Below are 22,918 nucleotides of genomic sequence, written 5' to 3' on the forward strand. Positions count from 1 at the left end.
ATCCATGCGTTCTGCAAGCAATAATATGAATGCAATTTGCTAAGCTTTCCCCTGGGATGCTTTTTAACTTTCTGGTCTATCCTATAGTTCCAGTGATTTCTGACGTCTCTTAGTCAAGTAATAACAAGTCCTGAATCTGCTTAGCTTCCCAGTCTATAGAAAGTTATTGAGATGGTCCTACTTATTCTTTAAAACTTGTCTAGAAATGACATATTTTAATACTATTGTGGAATATTTTTAATTGAAAATTGTGGTTCAAATTGTAGAAAGTGAGAAATATGATTAAAGGAAAAATCTGAGTATTTTGAAATGAATGCAGAACAAAACTCTGAGAGGTTTTGTTTTCCATCACAGTATTTTTGGATGAATAAAATAAATTTAATTAAAATGAATGTTTCCTTATAGTTACATACATAATATTATTTATTATTTCAACCATTAACGTATGTAGGTATTCTGTAATGTAGTAGTGCACTGATACAATCTGTATGTACTAATGCCAAAAAATATTTTAAACACCATTTACTTTAGAAGAGGGGTGTCAAACTTGCAACATCACATGATGTGTCATGATGTATCACAACTTTTTCCCCTTATCCAGGAATGGGGTGAGCTTGGTTTTGGCATGATGCATCTGGCCCACGGACAGACAATTTGACACCCCTGCTTTAGAAGGTAAACTTACACATTACAACCTTGTAATCTAATGCCAGTTAAATAGAAATATAAGTTGTTGACAAAAGTGGCCTCATTTGCAGTGTGCAGCCTAGTTTTATTTTGCTGCAAAACCAGTTTGTGTTCATGAAATTAAAATTGTTCCATTAGCATAATGATCTGTGGAGGTGGAGTGGATAGAATGCAATACTGTAGACTACCTCTGCTGACTGCTGGTTACCAGCAGTTCAGCAGTTTGATTCCTACTCGCTCAAGGTTGACTCAGCCTTCCATGCTTCTGAGGTTGGTAAAATGAGGACACAGATTTTAGGGGGCAATATTTTGACTCTGTAAATTGCTTAGAGAGGGTAGTTCATATTTTTAAAAAAAATAATATTTTTTTTTCAGATTACCATCTCATTGAGGCAAGATGGATGAACTTACAATAGTTATAGGAGCACAGTTGGAACACGTAAAGATCAAACTGGAAACAAAGATTCATAGACAGTATATATATATATATATGTGTGATTGCTAGGACTTGATACCAACGTGATGCCACATAATTAATTAATTAATTTCACTTAGAAATGTTCCATGGAAAACAAAACGGCTGTGACTGAATTTCTTCTCTTGGGATTCTCTGGTGATCCAACATTCCAGGTTTTCTTGTTCCTGGTTTTTTTATCAATCTACTTAGTAACTTTAGTAGGTAATATGGTAATCATATTGGTAATAAGAGCTAACCCTCAACTACACACTCCAATGTATTTCTTTCTTATTAACTTATCTTTTATAGACATCTGCTATTCTTCTGTAACGGTTCCCAAAATGCTACAGAATCTCCTGGCTACTAAAAAGACAATTACTCTCTGTGGCTGCATAGCTCAGATCTTTTTCTTTATTTTCATGGTTGGAACAGAGATCTTCTTACTTTCAGCAATGGCATACGATCGTTATGCTGCTATATGTAATCCACTGAGATACAGCACCATTATCAACCACCGCTTATGCATCCAAATGGTACTGTTTGCATGGCTATCAGGTTTCCTGGATTCCCTTGTCAATACCCTTTTTTTAACTGACTTACACTACTGTGGTCCCAGTAACATTAACCATTTCAGCTGTGAGTTACCTCTGCTATTGCAGCTGTCTTGCACTAGTACTTTTGCCAATGAAATGGTCATTCTTACCTTTAGCATGCCATTAGGATTTGCTGCCCTTCTTCTAATTATAGCTTCCTATGTTCATATTGTTGGCTCCATTCTCAAGATAAATTCTGCAGAAGGAAGGCAGAAGGCATTCTCTACCTGTGCTTCCCACCTCACAGTAGTTTTCATGTTTTGTGGGACTGCTTTCATTAGATACATGAAACCTGCCTCTGGCTATTCAGACACCATGGACAAGCTAGCATCAATCCAGTACAGTATCCTAACCCCCATGTTAAATCCCATTATATACTGTCTGAAAAACAAAGATGTAAAAAATGCTCTGAAGAAGTTTTTTAGAAAGTGACTAAAAGTAATCTCAAAATTAAAATTAAAATTAATTTTTTTGCATTAAGGCAAAAATAGCAAGACTGGCGACCACAATATGGCATGCCTCATTAAATTACTAACTGAAGTTGTCACTTCTACAATTTTATCCACACCCTTTAAATTAGAGGATTAAGTTCAACCTGTTTGGAACAGATTGTACTCCTAGGACTTTTATCTTGTCACTTACTGTTTATGACTTCAAACAAACAATAGTAATATTCAAGCAGAGCCCACTTTATATAGAATGCCATATTCATTAATACCATATGTGTTAAGACTTCATGGCTTATCTCGGATAATGAAGGGAAATTGAAAGATAGACAAGATTTACAATGACAAGTTATTGATTTAGCATGGTGGCCATAGTTGCAAATTCAAATGTGATATTAAAAAGAACTGAAGACAGTGGGATTCTATGAATAACAGACGGTCAACACTGCTAACATCGAATGTTCTTGCTTGACAAGAGATGAAGAAGCAGATATTTCATATGTTAAACTTGTGTATTGCTTTAAGAGATAGGGTTAAGGCTGGGAGGAGAGAGGAGGAGGATTGTGCCTCAAGGCCATCTGAAATTAAAGAAGATAAGAACTTGGCAGGTTTTCTAATGGAAGGGAAACTGATTATTTAAATTAATTGGAGAATATGATTAATGACAAAATTAGAAAGGTGGAGAATTGTGTTTAATATATTGTGCAAGGGGGTGGAGATTTCAGATTCCAGATTCCTTTGAGCAAGCATTTGCTGGTGTATTAGACTAAATAAAGGACTTTTAAGGTAAACAATGCCTCAGAGTCACTTGAAAAGCCCATACGTCAGAAACTTGACACAGACAGAATTTGATCAAACATTGTTAAAAACAGATGAAAACTTGTTTAGGAAACTCTATAGATTTCTTCTAAATTTAAAGATGGAAGAAGAACAAGTAAAAGAAACAATGATAACATGGGCAAAAAGCTTTGGATATTCTATAGACTTGGAAGACTGACAGAAACTATGGGATAGAAATGTCAGATGGACTAAAGCAGTCTCATATAACATGTTTATAGATGGCATATGACACCAGTAAGATTAGCGAAAATGTTTAAAAACACTTCGAATAATTGTTGGAAATGTAAACAAAGGCCAGGTACCTACTATCACATCTAGTGGACATGCCCTAAAGCAAAAATGTTTTTAAGATACATACATGGTTGGAAAAGATGACTAAAAGACTGATAGAATTTAAGCCAGAATTGTTTTTGTTAGGAATATTAGGATCTAATTATGAGAAGGAGAATGAATATTTAATATTGCATGTACTGACAGCAACGAGAATAGCATTTGCCCAATACTGGAAAAATGAAAACTTACCAACTGAAGAGATAAAATGTATTAATATTTACATATTTTGATTAGATGAATTAGAAAACAGGTGATAAAGGTGTTGATTGGCTAAAGTTTTCAAGATATTTCACAATAAAGATTTATACACAGGCAAGTATATTTGATCTTGATGCCTCATAATTTCTCAACAAAGTATGGTAGAACCATGAAAATGGTACCACATACAATTGTATAAATTTATCTTCACTTTGACACTAAAGATTATTACCTAACTGTAATTTATTGTTCTTTTATTCCAAGGCACATTTGTCTTGGTCAGTTCTATGCATCATAAAGTTACATCTGGTGGCTTGTGAAAGTGTTATTGCCTAACATTTTCAAGGAACAGTCGTGTGATATTTTTCCTTGGAAACCAATGTGCCACAAAACTATGTAAACAATGCAGATAACTTCTGCTATGTTTGTGGCAAGGTTACATTTGCATCTCAAAAGTGCAGTATGACAGCAGTGGTTAAAAAAAAGGCATACCATGTATATTTTGGATACAAAATAGGGGATCAGGACAAGATTTGGACTTCTTATTATTGTTGCATTATATGTGCAACTTATCTTGGTGGAGCAGTGGGCTAATGCCTCCTTAAGTAACACCAGCTGCCTGCAATTAGTGCAGGTTCGCATCCCACCAGGCTCAAGGTTGACTCAGCCTTCCATCCTTCCGAGGTAGGTAAAATGAGGACCCAGATTGTTGGGGGCAATTAAGATGACTTTGTAATAATGCCGCTTGGGGTGTGTGTGAAAGCCCTAACAAGCAGGCATATACATAGAATGAAGGCTACTGCTAAGCTTGTAAGCCGCCCTGAGTCTTCGGAGAAGGGCGGGATATAAATGGAATTAAAATAAATAAAATAAAATAAATAAATAAATCTGCGTCATTGGTTAAATAAGAAAAAAAGTCCATGCCTTTTACAGTCCCAATGGTGTGGAGGGAACCCACCAGTCATAGTAGTGACTGCTCTTTTCGCATGGTTCCCCCAGTTGCAAAAGGGATCTCAACAAATAAGAAGCGGACCATGGAATATCTAAACCTTCAATCTGTACTGCATCCTGTACCCCTTATGGTGAAGATTTGCCAATTCCAGATCCACCAGAATCCTCTTCCTAGACCCAGATGATGATTAAGATGATGAGCAGGATGCAGCTGATCCAGGGCTATCTATGTCTGTGGACCCATACTAGTCCACTGTATGCTCCTCCTGAACTACATTTAATTTCACAAAGTGAACTAAATGACCTGGTCAGGGATTTGGAATTGCCTAAGAGTAAGGGAGAGCTACTGGCCTCCAGATTTCACCAATGGAACGTTGTTTAATCTGATGTGAGAGCTTGTCAGTTTTTCATGGAAAAGCATGAAAAACCAATAAATGAATGGAAAGTTATGTTATTGATATCAATAACAAATTATAGTTGGTATTGCTGTATCACATTTTGCAGAAAATGTATGAAGCATAATCACATATCCCACTTGTAATTTCTAATTATTTTGATACAATTTTGACCTGAAGCTATTTCTTGGAAACTGGAGACAATTAATACTCAGGACTTAATTTTCCTTTATTAGTGACCCAATTTAGGTAAAATTAAGCTACTTTCATTTCTGAGGCTTTCTCCTCATAGACCAGTATTATGGGACTACAGTTGGAAGACTTAAAAGATCAAGTTGGAACCAAAGATTCATGGTCAAAATCAGTCTATGTGATTTCTAGAATTTGGCATCAACTTGATGCCACATAATCAATTAATTAATGTCATTTAGAAATATACTATGGAAAACAAAACTGTTGAGGCTGAATTTCTTCTCTTGAGATTCTCTGGTGATCCACATTCCACTAGATCACCAAAAAAAAACCACCCCAACCATTGTTCCTATTATTTTTATCAATCTGCTTTAACCTTAGTAGGAAATATGGTCATCATATTGGTAATAAGTACAGTGTCTTAAACCCCATGTTAAACCCCATTATAAACAGTCTGAAAAACAAAGATATAAAAATGCTCTAAAGAAGCTTTTTATAAAGTTACTTCAAAAAGGCCCTTGAACTTACTAAATTTTGAGATTGCTTTGATGAAGAGTCCCTTGCTTGAATGGGGTTTCCTAGATCTACTGCTTGAGCAGGGGATTAGACTAGAAGATCTTCAAGGCTCCTTCCAACTCCATTATTGTATTATATTTAGCCTACCAAAGAGAAGAGTTAGGGGAGATGTGATAGCTGGCATCCAATACTTGAAGGACTATCACAGGAAAGAGAGGGTTGTTTTATTTTCTATAGCACCTGAAAGCAGGACAAGAAGCAATGTGTCAAAGCTTATTAAAGAAAGATCCAAGCTGGAAGTAAGGAGAAATTTCCTGACAGTGAGAACAATTGATCAGTGTAATAGATTGCCTGTTCTGTGCAGCTGCTTATAAAATAAGGCAGTGACTAAAAGCAGTTGAATCTAGGTTAATTGTGGTCTGCTGAATATTGCAGACTCTTAGCTCTTAACTAAGCCATCCATTTAATAAAGCTTTTATTCTTAAAATTTCTTTTACTTACAATTATTATTTTACATTAACATTGTTCTATTTATCTTCATCCTTAAACTTACTCCAATATTGGCATTGTGAAAATTAATAAATGCAATATATATTTGTTTTGAAAGAAAGTCTATGTCATTAAATCCTACTCTTGTAGTTTGGGGCAAGGTGGTGGAGGACACAAAAGAATTATGACAGCAGAAATATTTGGCCATAGTTTATTAACATGTTTATTAAATATTTTAAGATACTTCCCTCTGCACTTTCCCTGCTTCTCCCCCCCATGCAAAAAAGAAAAAGAAATATAAATCTTTTGCTACATTCTCCTGATGTAATGTCTGAAGAAATGTGTGCCATTGATTTGTTTAAGATGGATATATTTTCTCTTAGCTTTTGCCTTACAGAATTATGGAATACAAGTAGTCCTTTACTTGTATTATGTAAACAGGTTTTATGGTAATACGTCAAGGCACATTTGTGACTGGACATGATTTTACAATATATTTTGTGGGGTCATAAAGCAAATCACTATGATCATTGAGAGAATTCTATGGTCAAAACAGGCAAAAATACAAAAAAAAAACCCAGCAAAAAGATCACAAATCATGTTTACATGGCTACAGGATACTGCAACTACTTTTAAAGATGGGTTGCATCTGAAAAGCGGTTATGTGACCATGAGGTTGGAAGCCAACATTTTACATAGAGGTCTGTCGTAATTTCAAACGTTTGTTAAGCAATAGTAATTTATCATGTTACTTCAATTCCAAGAGCTAATTTTGAACTCTAAAGCCTCTCATGACTGCTTAGATGAGAACACAAATCTTCTGATATGTAGTAGTAGTTCAAGTAGGGACTGAGACATTCTAAAAACATTAGTTGGGTGACATTTTGCAGATGAAATAAAGACAAAGAAATGATTCTGTTTCATGCATGAGACTGGTCATATTAATCATATTCTATGAGCTTCATTGTAAGTATTTCTTCACTGTTTCATCTCTTGGAAATTGCAGGAAACCCAAGGACCCATCCACATTTGGCAAGGCAGGAAGAGACTATTCAGGAACAATCCTACATAGCATTCAGACCTCCTCTGTTCTGCCCCTACCCCCAAGTGCCTAACAAAGTATTCCACAGCTCTACCCCCAAGGGTGCTGGGAAATTCCCAAACACATTGTAAAAATATTCCATATCCACCAAAATCCTGGGGAAGGCCATTTAAACTGACCCATCCTTCCTACAGAGGCTGGTGGCTACAACTCACCTGAGCCCAGTGCTCTTCAACATCTTCATTAATGATTTGGATGAGGGGATAGATGGGAAACTCAACAAATTTGCAGATGACACCAAGCTGGCAGGAATAGCCAATACTCCAGAAGATAGGCTTAAGATACAGGAGGATCTGGACAGACTCGAACACTGGGCACTATCTAACAAAATGAAATTCAATTGTGAAAAAGTAAGGTTCTACATTTAGACAGGAAAAATCAAATGCACAGGTATAGTATAGGTGGTACCTTGCTCGATAGTAGTAACTGTGAGAGAGATCTCGGAGTCCTAGTGGACAATCACTTAAATATGAGCCAGCAGTGTGCTGCAGCTGCCAAAAAAGCCAACACAGTGCTAGGCTGCATTAACAGAGGGATAGAATCAAGATCAAGTGAAGTACTAATATCACTTTACAATGCTTCCAGGCCACACCTGGAATAATGCATCCAGTTTTGGTCACCACGATGTAAAAAAGATGTCGAGACTCCAGAAAGGGTACAGAGAAGAGCAACAAAGATGATTGGGGGACTGGAGGCTAAAACATATAGGGAACGGTTGCTGGAATTGGGTATGTGTAGTTTAACAAAGAGAAGGGTGAGGGGTGACATGATAACAGTGTTCCAATATCTCAGGGGTTGCCACAAAGAAGAGGGAGTCAAGCTATTCTCCAAAGCACCTGAAAGCAGGACAAGAAGCAATGGATGGAAACTAGTCAAGGAGAGAAGCAACCTAGAACTAAGGAGAAACTTCCTGACAGTTAGAACAATTAACCAGTGGAACAACTGCCTCCAGAGGTGGTGAATGCTCCAACACTGGAAGTTTTTAAGAAGAGACTGGACAGCCATTTGTCTGAAATGGTATAGGGTTTCCTGCCTGAGCAAGGGGTTGGACTAGATGACCTCCAAGGTCCCTTCCAACTTTGTTTTTGTTGTTTTTGTTGTTGTTGTTATTGTTGTTGTTATTGTTGTTGTTGTTGTTGTTATTGTTATTATTATTATTATTGTTGTTGTTGTTGTTGTTGTTGTTGTTGTTGTTATTATTATCCCATTGCCCTTGCAGTTATTTTTAGAGGAAAATCTTCCTACTGGGTAAATATAGTCATTGCTGTCAGCTATTCATTCATGAACAACCATCAACCATTCTGTGGATCAGGACTCTCCACGCCCCTCTGTCTCACACTACCTCCTTCAGACTGTCATGGGAATAGAGTAAAAATGCAGTATAGGGAAATTGTGTCCACATAATCCTATGCATCCAAATACTAATCCCCTTTAATATAAGAAATATTACAAAGAGTCTGCATAGAGTATGTAAAATCAATGAGACTACCTAAGAAAAAGCATCAAAATGTGTAAAATTAAGATTTTCTAGTACTAGTTTACAGAACCTATAAATCAATTATATGTCATCAAGTCAGTGTCAGCTCCCAGCAACCACATACATTTCTCCAGCTGAGACTGTCTCCAATAGTGTCCTTCAGATCTTCCAACTTTGTACTCATCACTACTTTGAGTCCTTCATGCTCTTCTATTTTCTTCTAGCTTTCCCAGCTTTATAGACTACTCAAGAGATGCCTTCACAGAATGTATTTAAAGTATGTTGATTTGTTCAATGATCCACATATTTGTTTCCTAGGCCACCTATGGTATTCTTCTCCAATACCAGAGTTTGAAAATATCTATACTCTTTATATCCAGACTATCATATGGGAATACTGTGGCTTGCACAATTCTGATCTTTGTAGGAATAAGCAATCACAGTACCTTGAGAGTGGCCAACTGAGCCAAGACGTTCTTTTAAAGATTCAGAGACCCTATGGTACTGGCTGCATGGCTGTCAGGTTTATTGGATTCCTGTATTAATACTCTTTTCTAATTGGATTAAACTTCTGTGGTTCTAGTAACATTAACCATTTCAGCTGTGAGTTACGTTTGCTATTACAGCTGTCTTGCACTAGTACTTTTGTGTCTTTAGCATAGCATTAGGGTTAGCTGGCCTTCTTTTAATTATAACTTCCTATGTTCATATTGTTGGCTCCATTATCAAGATAAATTCTGCAGAAGGAAGGTAGAAGGCATTCTCTACATGTGCTTCTCATCTCCTGGTGGTCCTCTTGGTTTGTGGGACTGCAATCATCAGATATATGACACTTGCCTCTCGCACCTCTGGCTACTCAGACACAATAGATAAGTTTGTGTCAATTCAGTGCAGTGTTCTCACCCCCATGTTTAACCCCATTATATACAGCCTGAAAAATAAAAATGTGAAGAAAACTATTAAAAATGTGTTTAGAAACTGACTTTAAGTAGGCTTTGCAACAAGTGAATTTTTATATAACCTTGATGAATGAAACAGATAGTTGTATATTTAATGCCTATTGTTTAAGCTCTCTATATTTAATATTTTGAGATTCTGAATACCTTTTCATGCATAAAGGATTTTACAATGCTCTGCTGGGGTACTGTTTGAAGGAATGTGTACTGATTTGTGGAGCTAGGACTTATGGTAACTTACCTTTTCTTATAGAATGCTATTAGCCTTGCATTAACTTCTTCCATTGAGATAAAAGATTTATATACACAAAGACATTCCTTTCTGTCATGCGTATGAAAGAAAAATGTCATTCCCAGAAGGGTGGTCATTTACATAAAACAAAATTGACATTTACATAAATACAAAATTCTGTATTGGTTTTAATATGAATGCATTGCTTTTACTGTTTCTTTTTTGATATGATCAGATGAAAAATCAATAAAGTTTGTTGTTTTAAGTTTGAGAGGTTTTTCTTATTTTGCTTGAGAAAAATTATCAGTTAGAATGATGATACTCTTCCTCAAACTTTAGGCTTTTGTTTTCCTCCAAAACAAATAGAGTTTCATTAAATTCACTGTATCCTACATCTCACCTGTTGAAGAAATAGAATATTAGGTATATACATGTATTATATATTTAGAATATATTGAATATGTATTTTTTATTTGATCCTATATTTTAGAAGAACTCTGTGTCAAATCTTTATGGCTATGGTCATGACCAACATAGAACTCGGTGGGTATTTATGGAGATTTTCAGTCATCCAGGTCATGGTTGTCCCAAAGGTGCTTTTTTGAAAGGCAACTGGAGTTTCTTTGTTTTTCCTTTTCATCCAAGAAGCTTCTTCAGTCTGAACTGAAGAAATTGTTTGGATGAGAAGTTAAACGTCTTCAAGGAAAAAGAAAGGAAGTCCAGTTAATTTTTGAAAAAGCACCTTTGGGACAATTCAGTGTGTAATTCAATATTACCTGAACAGAGTTGCTTCCTGTATTCCCTTAATGTAAAATCTAGTTGAAATTAACAGATCTTCAGCTCCTGTGACTATATAGGAAAATGCAATATAAAACTATATCTATCTGTAAGGGACGCAGTGGCTCAGTGGGTTAGGACGCTGAGCTTGTCGATCAGAAGGTCGGCAGTTTGGCGGTCGAATCCTGAGTGCCGCGTAACAGAGTGAGCGCCTGTTACTCATCCCAGCTTCTGCCAACCTAGCAGTTCGAAAGCACATAAAAATGCAAGTAGAAAAATAGGGACCACTCCGGTGGGAAGGTAACAGTGTTCCGTGCGCCTTTGGCATCTAGTCATGCTGGCCACATGACCACGGAGATGTCCTCGGACAAGCGCTGGCTCTTCAGCTTTGAAACGGAGATGAGCACTGGCCCCTATAGTTAGAAATGACTCTATCTGTGGGAGTTCAGAGTCACAAAGTGTCCAGTAGCTGCTTTTTTCAAGGAAAAAAATCTTACTAAAAGGCATAGGATTTTGTGATCCATAGATCACTTCATGAGAAGCATCTATGCATAAACTCACAAAAGATTCCACTTTCAAATAAAATTTGTCAGAAATGATTCCTGCTATAGTGACCAAGGGTCTCATTTGGCTCATGGAAGTAGTATATTAGGATTTTTTTAAAAAAATACCTTCTCATACCCCTATGGGTACTCTTCCTCAATTCTGGGTCCTCTTCTGAGGCCAGAGAGTTTTGGGGGTTCTGTGCAGTATCTTCACTGTTCTTAGCACCACAGTCTTTTGAACAGAGAGTTCTGATGTTCCTGGGATCTGTTGAAGCTACTCTGCTAGCTTAGAGTCATAGCCGCAAATGCCCTTACCACCATTAGAACCACTTTGACCTTTAGTTTCCATATAATCTCCAGTACCCGTTCAGGCCCTTGAATACGGGTTCTCATTCTCCTTTTTCCTGATATTTCTGTTATTTGGCACCACCACATCACCACCATCTTCTGCTTCTTATCAACCATTGTGATATCTGGTTGATTGGACAGTATCTAACTTGCCATATTCAATTTGCCACAGCCAATTTGCTGCAGTCAACTTGCCATGGGACAACTCACCATGGCCAACTTATCATGTTCAATTTGCCACTGCTAACTCACTGAAGCCAACTCACCATGGGTCAATTCCCCTCATTACAAAATGAATAAATTATTACCCTAAAATATATTTTATTATATTAAGAGGAAGGAAATTGATAGTGGGACTTTTTACTCAGCTGGAATAAAACCAAGAAAAAAACTCATTATCCAATCAGTCATTATCTCACCAAATGGATGTTACTTGAATACTGTTCTGGTGCTGTTAAATATTGTAATTCATCTTCTTCTTGCCCATTTTCTGTATACCACTTTTTATGGCGGAGATGTCCTCGGACAAGCGCTGGCTCTTCGGCTTTGAAACGGAGATGAGCACTGGCCCCTAGAGTCGGAAACGACTAGCACGCATGTGCGGGGGAAACTTTACCTTTACTTTTACTAGTTCTTTGCTGTTGTTTTGAAGTGCTTTACCAAATTCAAAAAGCTCCTTAGAGAATAAGGCAGTTTTTTGTAAAAGGGTAGCACATGGGATATAAGAAACATAAAATAAACAGATAGAAGGCCTCCACATTGAGCCAAATCAGTTAAAGCTTGAACACAGCTAATGTAAATATTCTAGCTTCAAATTAATTCACCAAATTTCTTTAATTTAGTTTACCTGAAGTGTCATATCATCATAATTTGAGACTTTTAGTGATGGCATCTGCTGTTAATTTTTCACCCTAATCAATAAATAGTAAGCATCATACAAGAATTTCTATATTCTATTCCAATAGACTATCTTTTCTAAGCATAGGAAATGTCCTTAGCTACACTATTCCCACTGAAAATCTAATCCTCAATGTATTTATGTGGATAGGAGACAGCATAGCAAGTCAAGAAGATACAACATGAAAATAATTCAGAGTTTTAGTTAATTGATTAGTTACTTTACTGCACACTGAAGGGATAAGCAATTATATGAATATTTTAATGTCACTGTCCTCTTGGGACAACATTATAATGCCCTCAAAACATTTATTACTCACTGGAAAGTGAGAGTGCATATTACGATTTCTTTTAGCAGAAAGTGTATAATATTAAATCTATTTAATAAGGATAATTTGGATTGGAGACACAATTTTATACTATGTACTTTAACTTCATTTTCTACAGCTGATTATTCTGAAATAATAGCAGCTTGTCTGATACATAAATGGAAAAGGTATGTGTTTTGAATGTAATTTTAATGCTTACATTTCAAATATATTATATGTACCAAAACTTATTTTAATTCTCAATTTAAATATCAGTTTCATCTTTCCTTTATAGTTTAAAAATATATGAATAATGAACATTGAAAGTTATTTCTATGATTAAATCTACTGAAAATATTTGTAGGATATACAGTATAATCAAGCTAATACAACATGAAATTGAATTAGGCTTAACTGGATAAAAGTTGTATAAAAGTCTTTAATACCACGTATCAACTGTTTTATAAAATTGATGTGGAAAAATAAATTGTGATTCATTCTTTTCCCTTGTCCCATGCAACACAATATTCAACAATGAAGGCAAGATAAGTGAAATGAAAAGATTTGATGTGAGACTGAATTAGAATTAATTTAACAAGACTGAGAAAAAGAAAAACAGATTAACAGCAGAACTATTATATATGTTCAGTGTAATGAATTTGTACCATTCTAAATTAAGTACTTTGCAAAATAATACAATTATAAGTGAAAGGAGAGACCCAGAGACTGAACAAGAAATGAATGCTTTTATTTTGAAGAATTGGGTCTGGTTCATCATCAGCTATATGTTATTATAGCACATTATTTCTTATATTATTATTATTTTCATTATTATTTTCATTGTATAACAGTACTGATATTGCAAATAGCCATGATAAGGCAGAAGCCAACAGCAATTCTTCCTCGACTGCAAAATTGTTGGATTCTGCTCATAGAACTGATATCACATAACAGTCATGGCTGATCTTGAAAAACATAGTAACCCAGAACATCTCAACCTGACTTAATATGCTCCTTTATCACCAAGTTTAAAAGCAAAAGTTCAGTTTTGTTGCATTTCTCAAAATCCATAAATTAAACAAATGGAATATGCAGAATATGGTTTGAGACCAGATTAAATGCTCTGCATATTGGATTTTCATTCAATGTCTCAGACATTTTTAAAAAACTGAGCTGAAAATGAAATGCTGACAAAAGCACAGCAACTATTCCAAAGTTATACAGTATTACCCTGAAAACATTTGGCTCAATTTCTACATGAAACTCAATTACAAAGATGTAGAAGCTGCTGAAAACAGTATAGTATAGATTCAAACAGTCCACTGTTTCAGAATCCTAAATTTATCTTGTTGTAGAAGATTAGAGTGCATAAACTAGAAAACCATGCTTTGATGGGAATCTTCACCAAATATTCTTCTCATAAGATAAATAAAGTTTAGAAGCATGTACAAGGAAGTCAAAGGAAATTCAAAGTCTGTCAATCTACTTGAGCAGCAATTGTGTGGCTACTTTCTTAATAATGTAAAGAACCATTCATTTCTATTTCAAAAGTACTGGAAACTTTACTAAACAGTTCTGGAAACAACTTTTGGCATCATTTGTCTTTAATACATTTTCTCATCTTTTTTTTATTCCTATGCAGAGAAAAGAATCATCGAACACAAGCAGAGTAACGGAGTTCCTACTACTGAATTTCTCTGATATTCATGAACTGCAGATGTTACTTTTTGGATTCTTTCTACTGATCTATTTAATAGCCTTGATTGAAAACCTTCTCCTTATCACCATTGTAGTACTGGACTGCCAACTTCACAAACCTATGTACATTTTTCTAGCCAACTTATCCATCCTTGATATTTGCTTCATCTCTATCACAGTCCCTAAATCCATGAATATCTCTTTAACACAGATCAGATCTATTTCTTTCTCTGGATGTATGGTTCAAATCTTTTTGGGACTTACATTTGCAGTAGTAGAATTCACACTTCTTGCTGTCATGGCATATGATCGCTATATTGCCATATGCTATCCACTCCATTATCAATTGCTAATGAGCAAAATAAAGTGCTTCTGTATGGTAGCTGTCTGTTGGGTGAGCAGCATTATTTATTCAACATTGCACACTCTAAACATCATTTTCTTACCCTTTTGTGGGCCAAATAACATAGATCAGATATTCTGTGAAATCACTCATACTCTGAAACTTGTTTGTGCTAACACGTATGGCAATGAAATGGCAGTTTTTGTGTGTGGCATTATTTTTGGTATAATTTTCTCATCTTCAGTTATTGCATCTTATGTTCGTATCTTTTTGACTATCAAAAAAATCCCTTCTGCCCAAGGGAAGCACAAAGCCTTCTCCACATGTTTTCCCCACCTTGCTGTTTTTTCCTTGTTTATGAGTACTGGTTTATTAACATACTTGAAGACAAGCTCAGAATCATCCATCAAAGAAATCCTTGCATCTTTGTTCTATTCTATTGTGTCACCAATAGCCAATCCACTCATTTACAGTTTGAGAAACAAGGAGATCAAAGCAGCACTTGAAAAACTGATTAGCAAAATCTTCTATTATAGGAAGATATTTTAAATAAAGTCAAGAAAAACAATTTGGGAAACATAACCTCAAGAATTTGAATTTCCTCAGCATAAGTTAAATCAGTTAAATTTCCTTAGGACAAGTTAAATCAATTTTCATGTGCTTATTTGTGTGTGTGTGTGTGTTTTAAATTGGATTCTTAATTAATATGCTTTTTTATTTAGAACCTTAAGGAGAAAAAAGCCTCATCTGAATCATAGAATTGATCAAGTGCATGCAATATTTTGCTGTAGGTTTTTTTCCTCCTAATAGTTGTTTATTTCATTATAAGATGCAAATACTTCATTACAGATACAGGTATTAGCTGAATAAAGTGATGTTATACAATATAAACTAGAAATTTGTCAGAATTATGGTATTTTATGTAAGGTGAACCTTCCCAAACATTATATCAATGTTGATTTCTAAAATATCAAAAAATAAGATTGCTTGAACTGTGCAATTAAAGATGAATATTGCACCAATAGATAATTACAAAATTATTTTATAATATAAAAGAGGTTTTTATCTTGCATTTCATGCTTAATACTAAGGTGTTAAGAGAAATGGATGGCTATTTCATTTCTAACTTCCCCCTTCTTTATACTTTGAACAATTTGTAATAGTTGTTATTAGTATTTATAGTTTCTATAATCTCTTAGAAACCATACTATAAGTACTTATAGTTGTCTTGTGTTGCCTTTTGCATATTTTTGCCTGAATTTGTTTAAACCTCTGTTCTGAATGATATGCTGCTAGTTCTGCCTTTGCTGCATACCCCCCAAATTTACTTTCCCAATCAGATATTTTCAGTGTTGTATTTTTCTTCTAATGTTGAACACCATTATTCTCACAGCTGTGATATATATATATATATATATACACACACACACATATATATGTGTGTGTGTGTTTGTGTGTGTATATATAATCTTATGTTTATATCTAATAAAACACTTGTGATTTCATCTCAAATTTCATTTCTAAGATTGTTTAGATGGTACTGTATATATTCTTCCAATATTTCAAACAATTCTATATGTCCATCATGTATGGTAATTGTTGTGTAGTGAGTTCTTCGTGCAGGAAAGGAGACGAGGCAAGTGAGTTCAACAAAGCTCATGGTTTATTGCTTGCAGGATCTGAACTGAGAATTGGGCTGCAGCTTGCAGCAATTTATAGCCTGGCCCCTAGGCAGCAGCCAATAGGTTTGAAGTAACCCATTGCTGCCTAGGGGCAGCCAATAACAGCTCTGGAGACAGGGAGTCTGAGCTACTGGAGAGCTGTTAGCTGCTTTAGCTAACCATGTGGTGTTACAACTGAATACATAACACCCCTCCTCTCTTAGAACAGACAATGTCATAGCAATAATTTGGCAATAATATAAGTTACAAGGCTTAACATCATAGCAACTGTTAGAAAACAATACAGATTACAAGGTTTAGCATTATAGCATCAGTTAGCCAGAATGAATAGGTTTCCATTAACAGCACACTATGTTCCTTGATGCACTTGAGTCAAAGGAATTAGATGCTCTCTGACTGGCGTCTCCAGGTTGGCCCACCCCAGAGTCATACTGATCAGCAGAGTTGGCACAGTGGTTGTCAAAGTCTGGTGGGCTTGCTCCTTCAGGGGATCCATGTGGCACTTCTGGACTCCCCTCCTCTACACCCAGTTCCTCACTGCTTAAGAAGGAAGAGTCTTGAGAGTCCATGTATGGGCTGGCTTGGCTGCCAGCTTGGGGACTTTGGGAGGGACTTATGATGAAGTCATCGCTTAGTGGCCATTCTGGAAACCATTTTCTGAGTTGATCAATGTGGCGTCTGATAACTCGCCCTCCCTCCAGCCCCACTGGAGGGGACCAGATGATTGGTAATTTTACCAGGAACCCACAGATTCCCATGTCCATAGTTTCTGGCCCATACCCAATTGCCCACTTGCAGTCCCCTTAGGGGTTTTGGTCAAGACTCTTCTGCTGCCACTCTATCTGGATGCAACCTGTCCAGTTTAGTGATCAGTCACCTCCCCCAACGAAGTTCTGCAGGACTTTTGCCTGTAACAGTGCAGGTCGTAGAATGTTGGCAGAGTATAAAATCAGCCAGTCTGTGATGCCAGTCACCTGTTATGATGCATTTGAGTGATTCCTTCATGGTCCTCACCATTTGTTCAGCTTGACCATTAGAGGACGGGTGAAAAGGGGCAGACATTGCATGTCTGATGAGATTTGCTCTTAGGAAGGCCTGAACTTCAGCAGCAATGAATTGGGCCCCATTGTCTGAAACTAAGAAATCTAGCAACCCATGTGTGTCAAAGAGTTTTCTCAGCACCTGGATGGTCCTAGCAGTAATGTTTGCACCTGGGATTACCTCAAGCCATTTGAAGTGGCTGTCCCTGAAAGAGCTGTCCCTGAAAGGGCATGTGAATTCTAAACCAGGGAGTGTGCGTTTCTTCCCACCCTTCGAGGCTTAACCCACATGGGAACTACGTTGGGATCTAGCTTGAATGAGATAGGCGGGCCCGTGTATGTTCCTAGGGCTGAATCAAAAACATCTGCAAAGTCCTCGCAAAATGACGAAAAGTTTGCAGATTGTGTCTGGTTGATACCAGTTATTTGAATGCCTAAAGCATCAAACCAATTGAGTCCTATGAGATTTGTTCTCTGGCCCCTACTACTATGACATCCAGGTGCCCATAAAGCCCCTTAAATTTTATGGCCAAGGTGGCTTCCCCCTTAACTTTGACTTGAGCGTTTTGAAAGTCAGTTAAAATTATGTCAGAGGGCCTTAGCTTGACCCATTTTCTAATGTGACTCCACACGAAATTGAAGGTGTCCAGGGAAATAATGGAAACAGCAGAGCCAGAGTCCAACTCCATTTTACAAGGGACTCCTTCTAGCTCTACCTGCAGTTTGAGTTTAGGGTTGAGGGGGCGTCAGGCCCTGGTGTAGCATACACTTCTACGGCTTCTACAAAACCCCACACTAAACTGACCTTGGGCTCCGGTACCTCTCCTGGTCAGATCTTCCGATTGGTGTTTGGGTGGCCGGTCCCTCTGGCAAGCTCTGCAAACTGCTGTGATGTGGCCTGTTTTGCTGCAGGCCCTGCATGTGGCTTACCAGAATCTGCAATCAGCGCATTGGTGGTTGCTGCTGCAACCTTTACATCTAGGTAAGAGAACTGTCTTGTAAGTTTTCTCTTGCTATTTGCTGCTGCGGTGCTGTGTGTCAGGTTGCTTGTGAAGCTGGTTGACTTCAGGATCTTCTTCCTCCGAAGATTCTTCTGAGCATTTGGCGTCCTCGTGGTGGACTGTCTCTTCATTGTTCATCATTTTGGTGGGCTGGACTGTTTGGACTGCTCCCCCAGCAGCTTCGTCTGCCTTTACTTCATCTTGGGCTTCGATGAAAATTAAATTTGGTCTGGCAAAACGTCTCTGCTGGAGCGTTCAGTTCCTAGGCTTCAGATGAGCCAGTCTCATAGTTGCTCCTCTACATTGGAATATTTACAGAGCCGTGTGGCCTGCCTCAAGGCCGTGATGTATTCTGATGCTGTTTCGCTGGGCTGCTGCCATTCAAACTTGAAATGCCAAGCAATCACTGACATCTTTGGCTGGAAATGCTCTCCCAGTTTTTCTTGAGGTCAGTGTAGGAAACTGACTCCAGCAGCATTGGGGCAAAGAGGTTTTCGGCCAGGTGGAATGTGGCTGGGCTGCACACGCAGAGCAGTGTGGTGGCCTTCAACCCATCTTCTGCAACTTGGTTTGCCTGGAGGTAGTTTTCTACCTGGGACAAGTAGTGTTGTGTATTGTGGGTTGACTGTCAGACACAGATGACAGGACGCTGCATTAGAACTAAGGTTTATTGTGGTTGGAACGGGGAACTCTCCACAGCTCCGCTCTTTATATACAGTTGCCAGCTAGCCACCGGCCAATCCACATACTTCAAGGATCCCGCCAAAAATGGCCGGACCAATAGCATACTGTTGCTAGGAGAGGCTCAGCTGATGCCCAGCTGGCTGTCAAGTTTAACCATAATACTAACCATATAACACTGAATATATAACATCCCCTTTCCCCCCCAATGAAGAACAAACAATTGTTGACCCGGCGCTGGGTTTGCCATTGCTGGTGACCTATGACCTCACGAAGTCTTGAAGATATGCTGGAGGCCTGCGCCTTCTGCTGGAACGTCTTAGTGGCAACTCTACCCTGGTAGGGGACTGGTCATGTTCCTCCTGTCAATTTCCCTGTCCGGGCATGGAGTCTCCCAGCTGGTGGCCCTGGTCCTGTGCTTCCATAAGAGGCCCTGGCCTTTCCATGTTTGGTGGACTCACCACAGGGGGGGGCTTCCAGGTGTTGTTGTGGCTCCCTGGTCACCAGTTTGCCCCCTGTCTTTAGTGACTTCTCTATGTTGATTTTCCGGGGCCCGCTTCCTCAGCTGATCTAAATGCCTCCTCATCTGACGGCCCCCTTCCCCCTCAATGAGGTATGACAATGGCCCTGTTTTATCAATCACCACCCCTTGCACCCAGAAATCTCCACTGGAGTAATTCCTTGTCCACACATTGTCCCCAATTGCTAGCCCTGACACGGTCCAGTGTTGCAGTCTTTTTGATGCCACCCGGTCAGGGTGCAATCTGTCCAGTTTAGTCCTGAGGCGATGGCCCCAACATAGTTCTGCCGGGCTTTTACCGGAGGTTGAGGACGGGGTGGTATGTTGGCATAGCAGGAATTGTGCCAGTCTTTGGTGCCAGTCTCCGATGACAATTCACTTCAGGGTGTCTTTTGTTGATCTTACCATTCGTTCAGCAAGGCTGTTAGTCTCCGGGTGGAAAGGCGTGGATGTGATGTGTCTAATCAAGTTGGCCTTGATGAAAGCCTGAAAATCAGCAGATTTAAATTGTGGGCCGTTGTCTGACACAATGACATCTGGCAAACCATGAGTTGCAAATAGCCCCCTCAGCACCTATACAGTTTTTGCTGTGGTCATGCTAGACACTGGCACTACTTCCAACCATTTAGAATAACTGTCCACTACCACAAGGAAAAGGTGACCTTGGAAAGGGCCTGCATAGTCAATGTGGATTCTTGACCATGGTACTTGTGTTGGTTCCCAATTGTGTACAGTGGAATGAGGTTGTTCGGGTCTGGTTTTTTGGCACTGATAACACCCTGCGACCTGCACTTCTATGTCCTTGTCAAGGCCTGGCCACCACACATAGCTGCGAGCTAGGGCCTTCATCCTGACAATACCAGGGTGTCCCTCGTGTAATGCCCCTAGAACTTTTGCCCTCAATTTGTCTGGGACTATGACCCTATTTCCCCATAACAAACACCCTTTATGTGATGATAATTCATTTCTTCTTGTATAATATGGTTGGAAATCCTTCCCTGGGCACTGTGCTAACCACCCTGAGGCCACCCATGTTGCTACCCTGCTTAGGATTTTGTCAATTGCTGAACCATTTGCTATATCTTTAGCTTGCAGGGGGGAGTCAGGAAGTTCTTGAATGGCGATGACATTACAGGCTGGGGCTGGATCTGGCTCAAAATTTGACAGTGGCAATCTGCTCAGTGCATCTGCATGCCCCATGTCCTTACCAGGTTTATAGTGTAAATCAAATGAATATGCAGACAGGAATACAGACCATCTTAAAACCCTTGGGGACAGGATTTGAGGTGTCATTTTATTGGTCGTGAATAACCCTAACAAGGGTTTATGAGCAGTGAAGATAGTAAATTTCCTACCATACAGGTAGTCGTGAAACTTTTTGACTCCTGCTACTAGGGCAAGGGCCTCTCTATCAATCTGTGCATAGTTTCTCTCAGCTTGTGTAAGTGTCCTGGAGTAAAAAGCAATAGGCTTTTGCTCCCCTGTCTCTTCCAAGTGGCTAAGTACGGCGCCTACTCCATAGGGTGAGGCATCGCACTCTAGGCATAAGGGTTTTCCCTCAATGAAGTGTGTGACAGCTGAATTGTTAGAGAGTAAGCTTTAAAACTATTGTCATGTCTGGTGGTCCAGTTCCAGGGGGCGTTATTATCAAGTAGCCTATGCAGAGGCTCAGCAATTGTTGCTTTATGGGGTAGAAAGGAATGGTAGAAGTTGATTAATCCTAGGAATGCTTGTAATTCTGCCCTGTTCCTAGGGGTAGGTGCCATCTTAATAGCCCTTATTTTGGAGTCAGTGGGATGGATGCCTTGAGCATCCACCCTGAACCCTAAAAATTCTGTAGAGGGAACTCCGATATGGCACTTGTCTTTCTGTAATTTTAAACCGGCCAATCGGAACCTGTGCAATACGGCTCTCAACCTGTCAGCTAGATCAGACTCCGATTCTCCAGCTATCAGCACGTCGTCAAAGTAAGGGCACACACCAGGGATGCCTTTGAGTGTTTTTTCCATTATCTCCTGGAATATTCCAGGAGCTACAGCGATTCCAAATTGCAAGCGATTCACTCGAAAGGCTCCCTTGTGTGTGACAATTGTTTGAATTTCAGCTGTTTCGCGGGTGACCGGAAGTTGCTGATACGCCTGCGCCAAGTCGAGCTTGGCAAAGATGGCGCCGGACTGTATTGCAGCAAGGACGTGTTTCACCGAGGGGACCGGTAAGCATGCGGATTCAAGGCCCAGTTTACCGAGGCCTTATAATCTGCGCAAATTCTTATGTTACCGTTCGGTATAAGGGGGGTAACAATAGGAGTTTCCCAATCTCCCCCTTCTACGGGTTCTAGGATTCCCTGTCTCACTAGTTTATCTAGCTCGTTTTTGATTTTTTCTTTTAACATGAACGGGACCCTCCTAGCCTTAATTCGAATGGGCAAGATGTCTGGATTTAATCTTAACTTTATTGGGGGCCCGGTGTATTTCCCTAGCCCCCCCCAAACACGTCTGTAAATTCATTACAGATGGAGTCTAAGGTGTTTGTTTGGATGGTGTTTATGCCCCCTAACCAAATGCCCAGGGCCTGGAACCAATCTAAGCCCACTAAATTGGTTCATTTTCCCTCTGTAATTAAAACTTGTAATGGGCCCTGGAATTCCTTAATTTTGACTAATACAATTGCCTGCCCTTTTAATTTTATCGGGGAACGTTGGAAGTCAGTTAGTCTAATTTGGGTTGGCTTTATGCATACCCGCTGACCGCTCTTAAAACAAATTGCCAAATAGGTCTCTAACGAGATTAGAGACACAGGTGATCCAGAATCCACCTCCATTTGGCAAGGGATTCCTTCCTCACTGATTGTTATTTTAATTTTAGGTTTGAGTGGGGGGGGTGGATTGCTGTCTGGCATGCCACTTCCAAATTTTCTATGACTAAGGGTGCCCAGGTCTCAGGGGGCTTGAGGGGTTTTTTGATACCTGCTGGCAGTTCATCGATGTCATTTATGTTGTCGTGGTTCCTGGCTCGGCAGACAGTTTGAATGTGGCCGGTTTTACCACAGGCATGGCATCTGGCACTGCGGAACCGGCAGGATGCTCTGGGATGGTTGCTTCTGCAGCTGGCACAATTTGCCTTGGTTCCCCTTGGGTTTCGGCTTTGGACTCTTGGGCTTTTGTTGGTTCCAGCCGGCTTCTTCTGTGACGGTGTGTAGTCCCGTTGGGTTTTGA

At 38.9% G+C, this 22,918-nt stretch overlaps 1 protein-coding gene across 1 annotated transcript in view; it reads left to right on the top strand.

The window, feature by feature from the left end:
* Positions 1 to 1,251: 1,251 nt before the first annotated feature.
* Positions 1,252 to 22,918, top strand: part of LOC308678888 (uncharacterized protein) — a gene marked incomplete at both ends in the record, with an annotated part of 34,984 nt that continues 13,317 nt past the window's right edge. The window contains one exon of the mRNA XM_081346121.1: positions 1,252 to 2,165. Coding sequence (XP_081202247.1) covers positions 1,252 to 2,165 — 914 coding nt within the window. The remainder of the gene's footprint in view (positions 2,166 to 22,918) is intronic.

This window comes from Vipera berus, assembly GCF_964194415.1.
Source record: "Vipera berus genome assembly, chromosome: Z".
NCBI lineage: Eukaryota > Metazoa > Chordata > Lepidosauria > Squamata > Viperidae > Vipera > Vipera berus.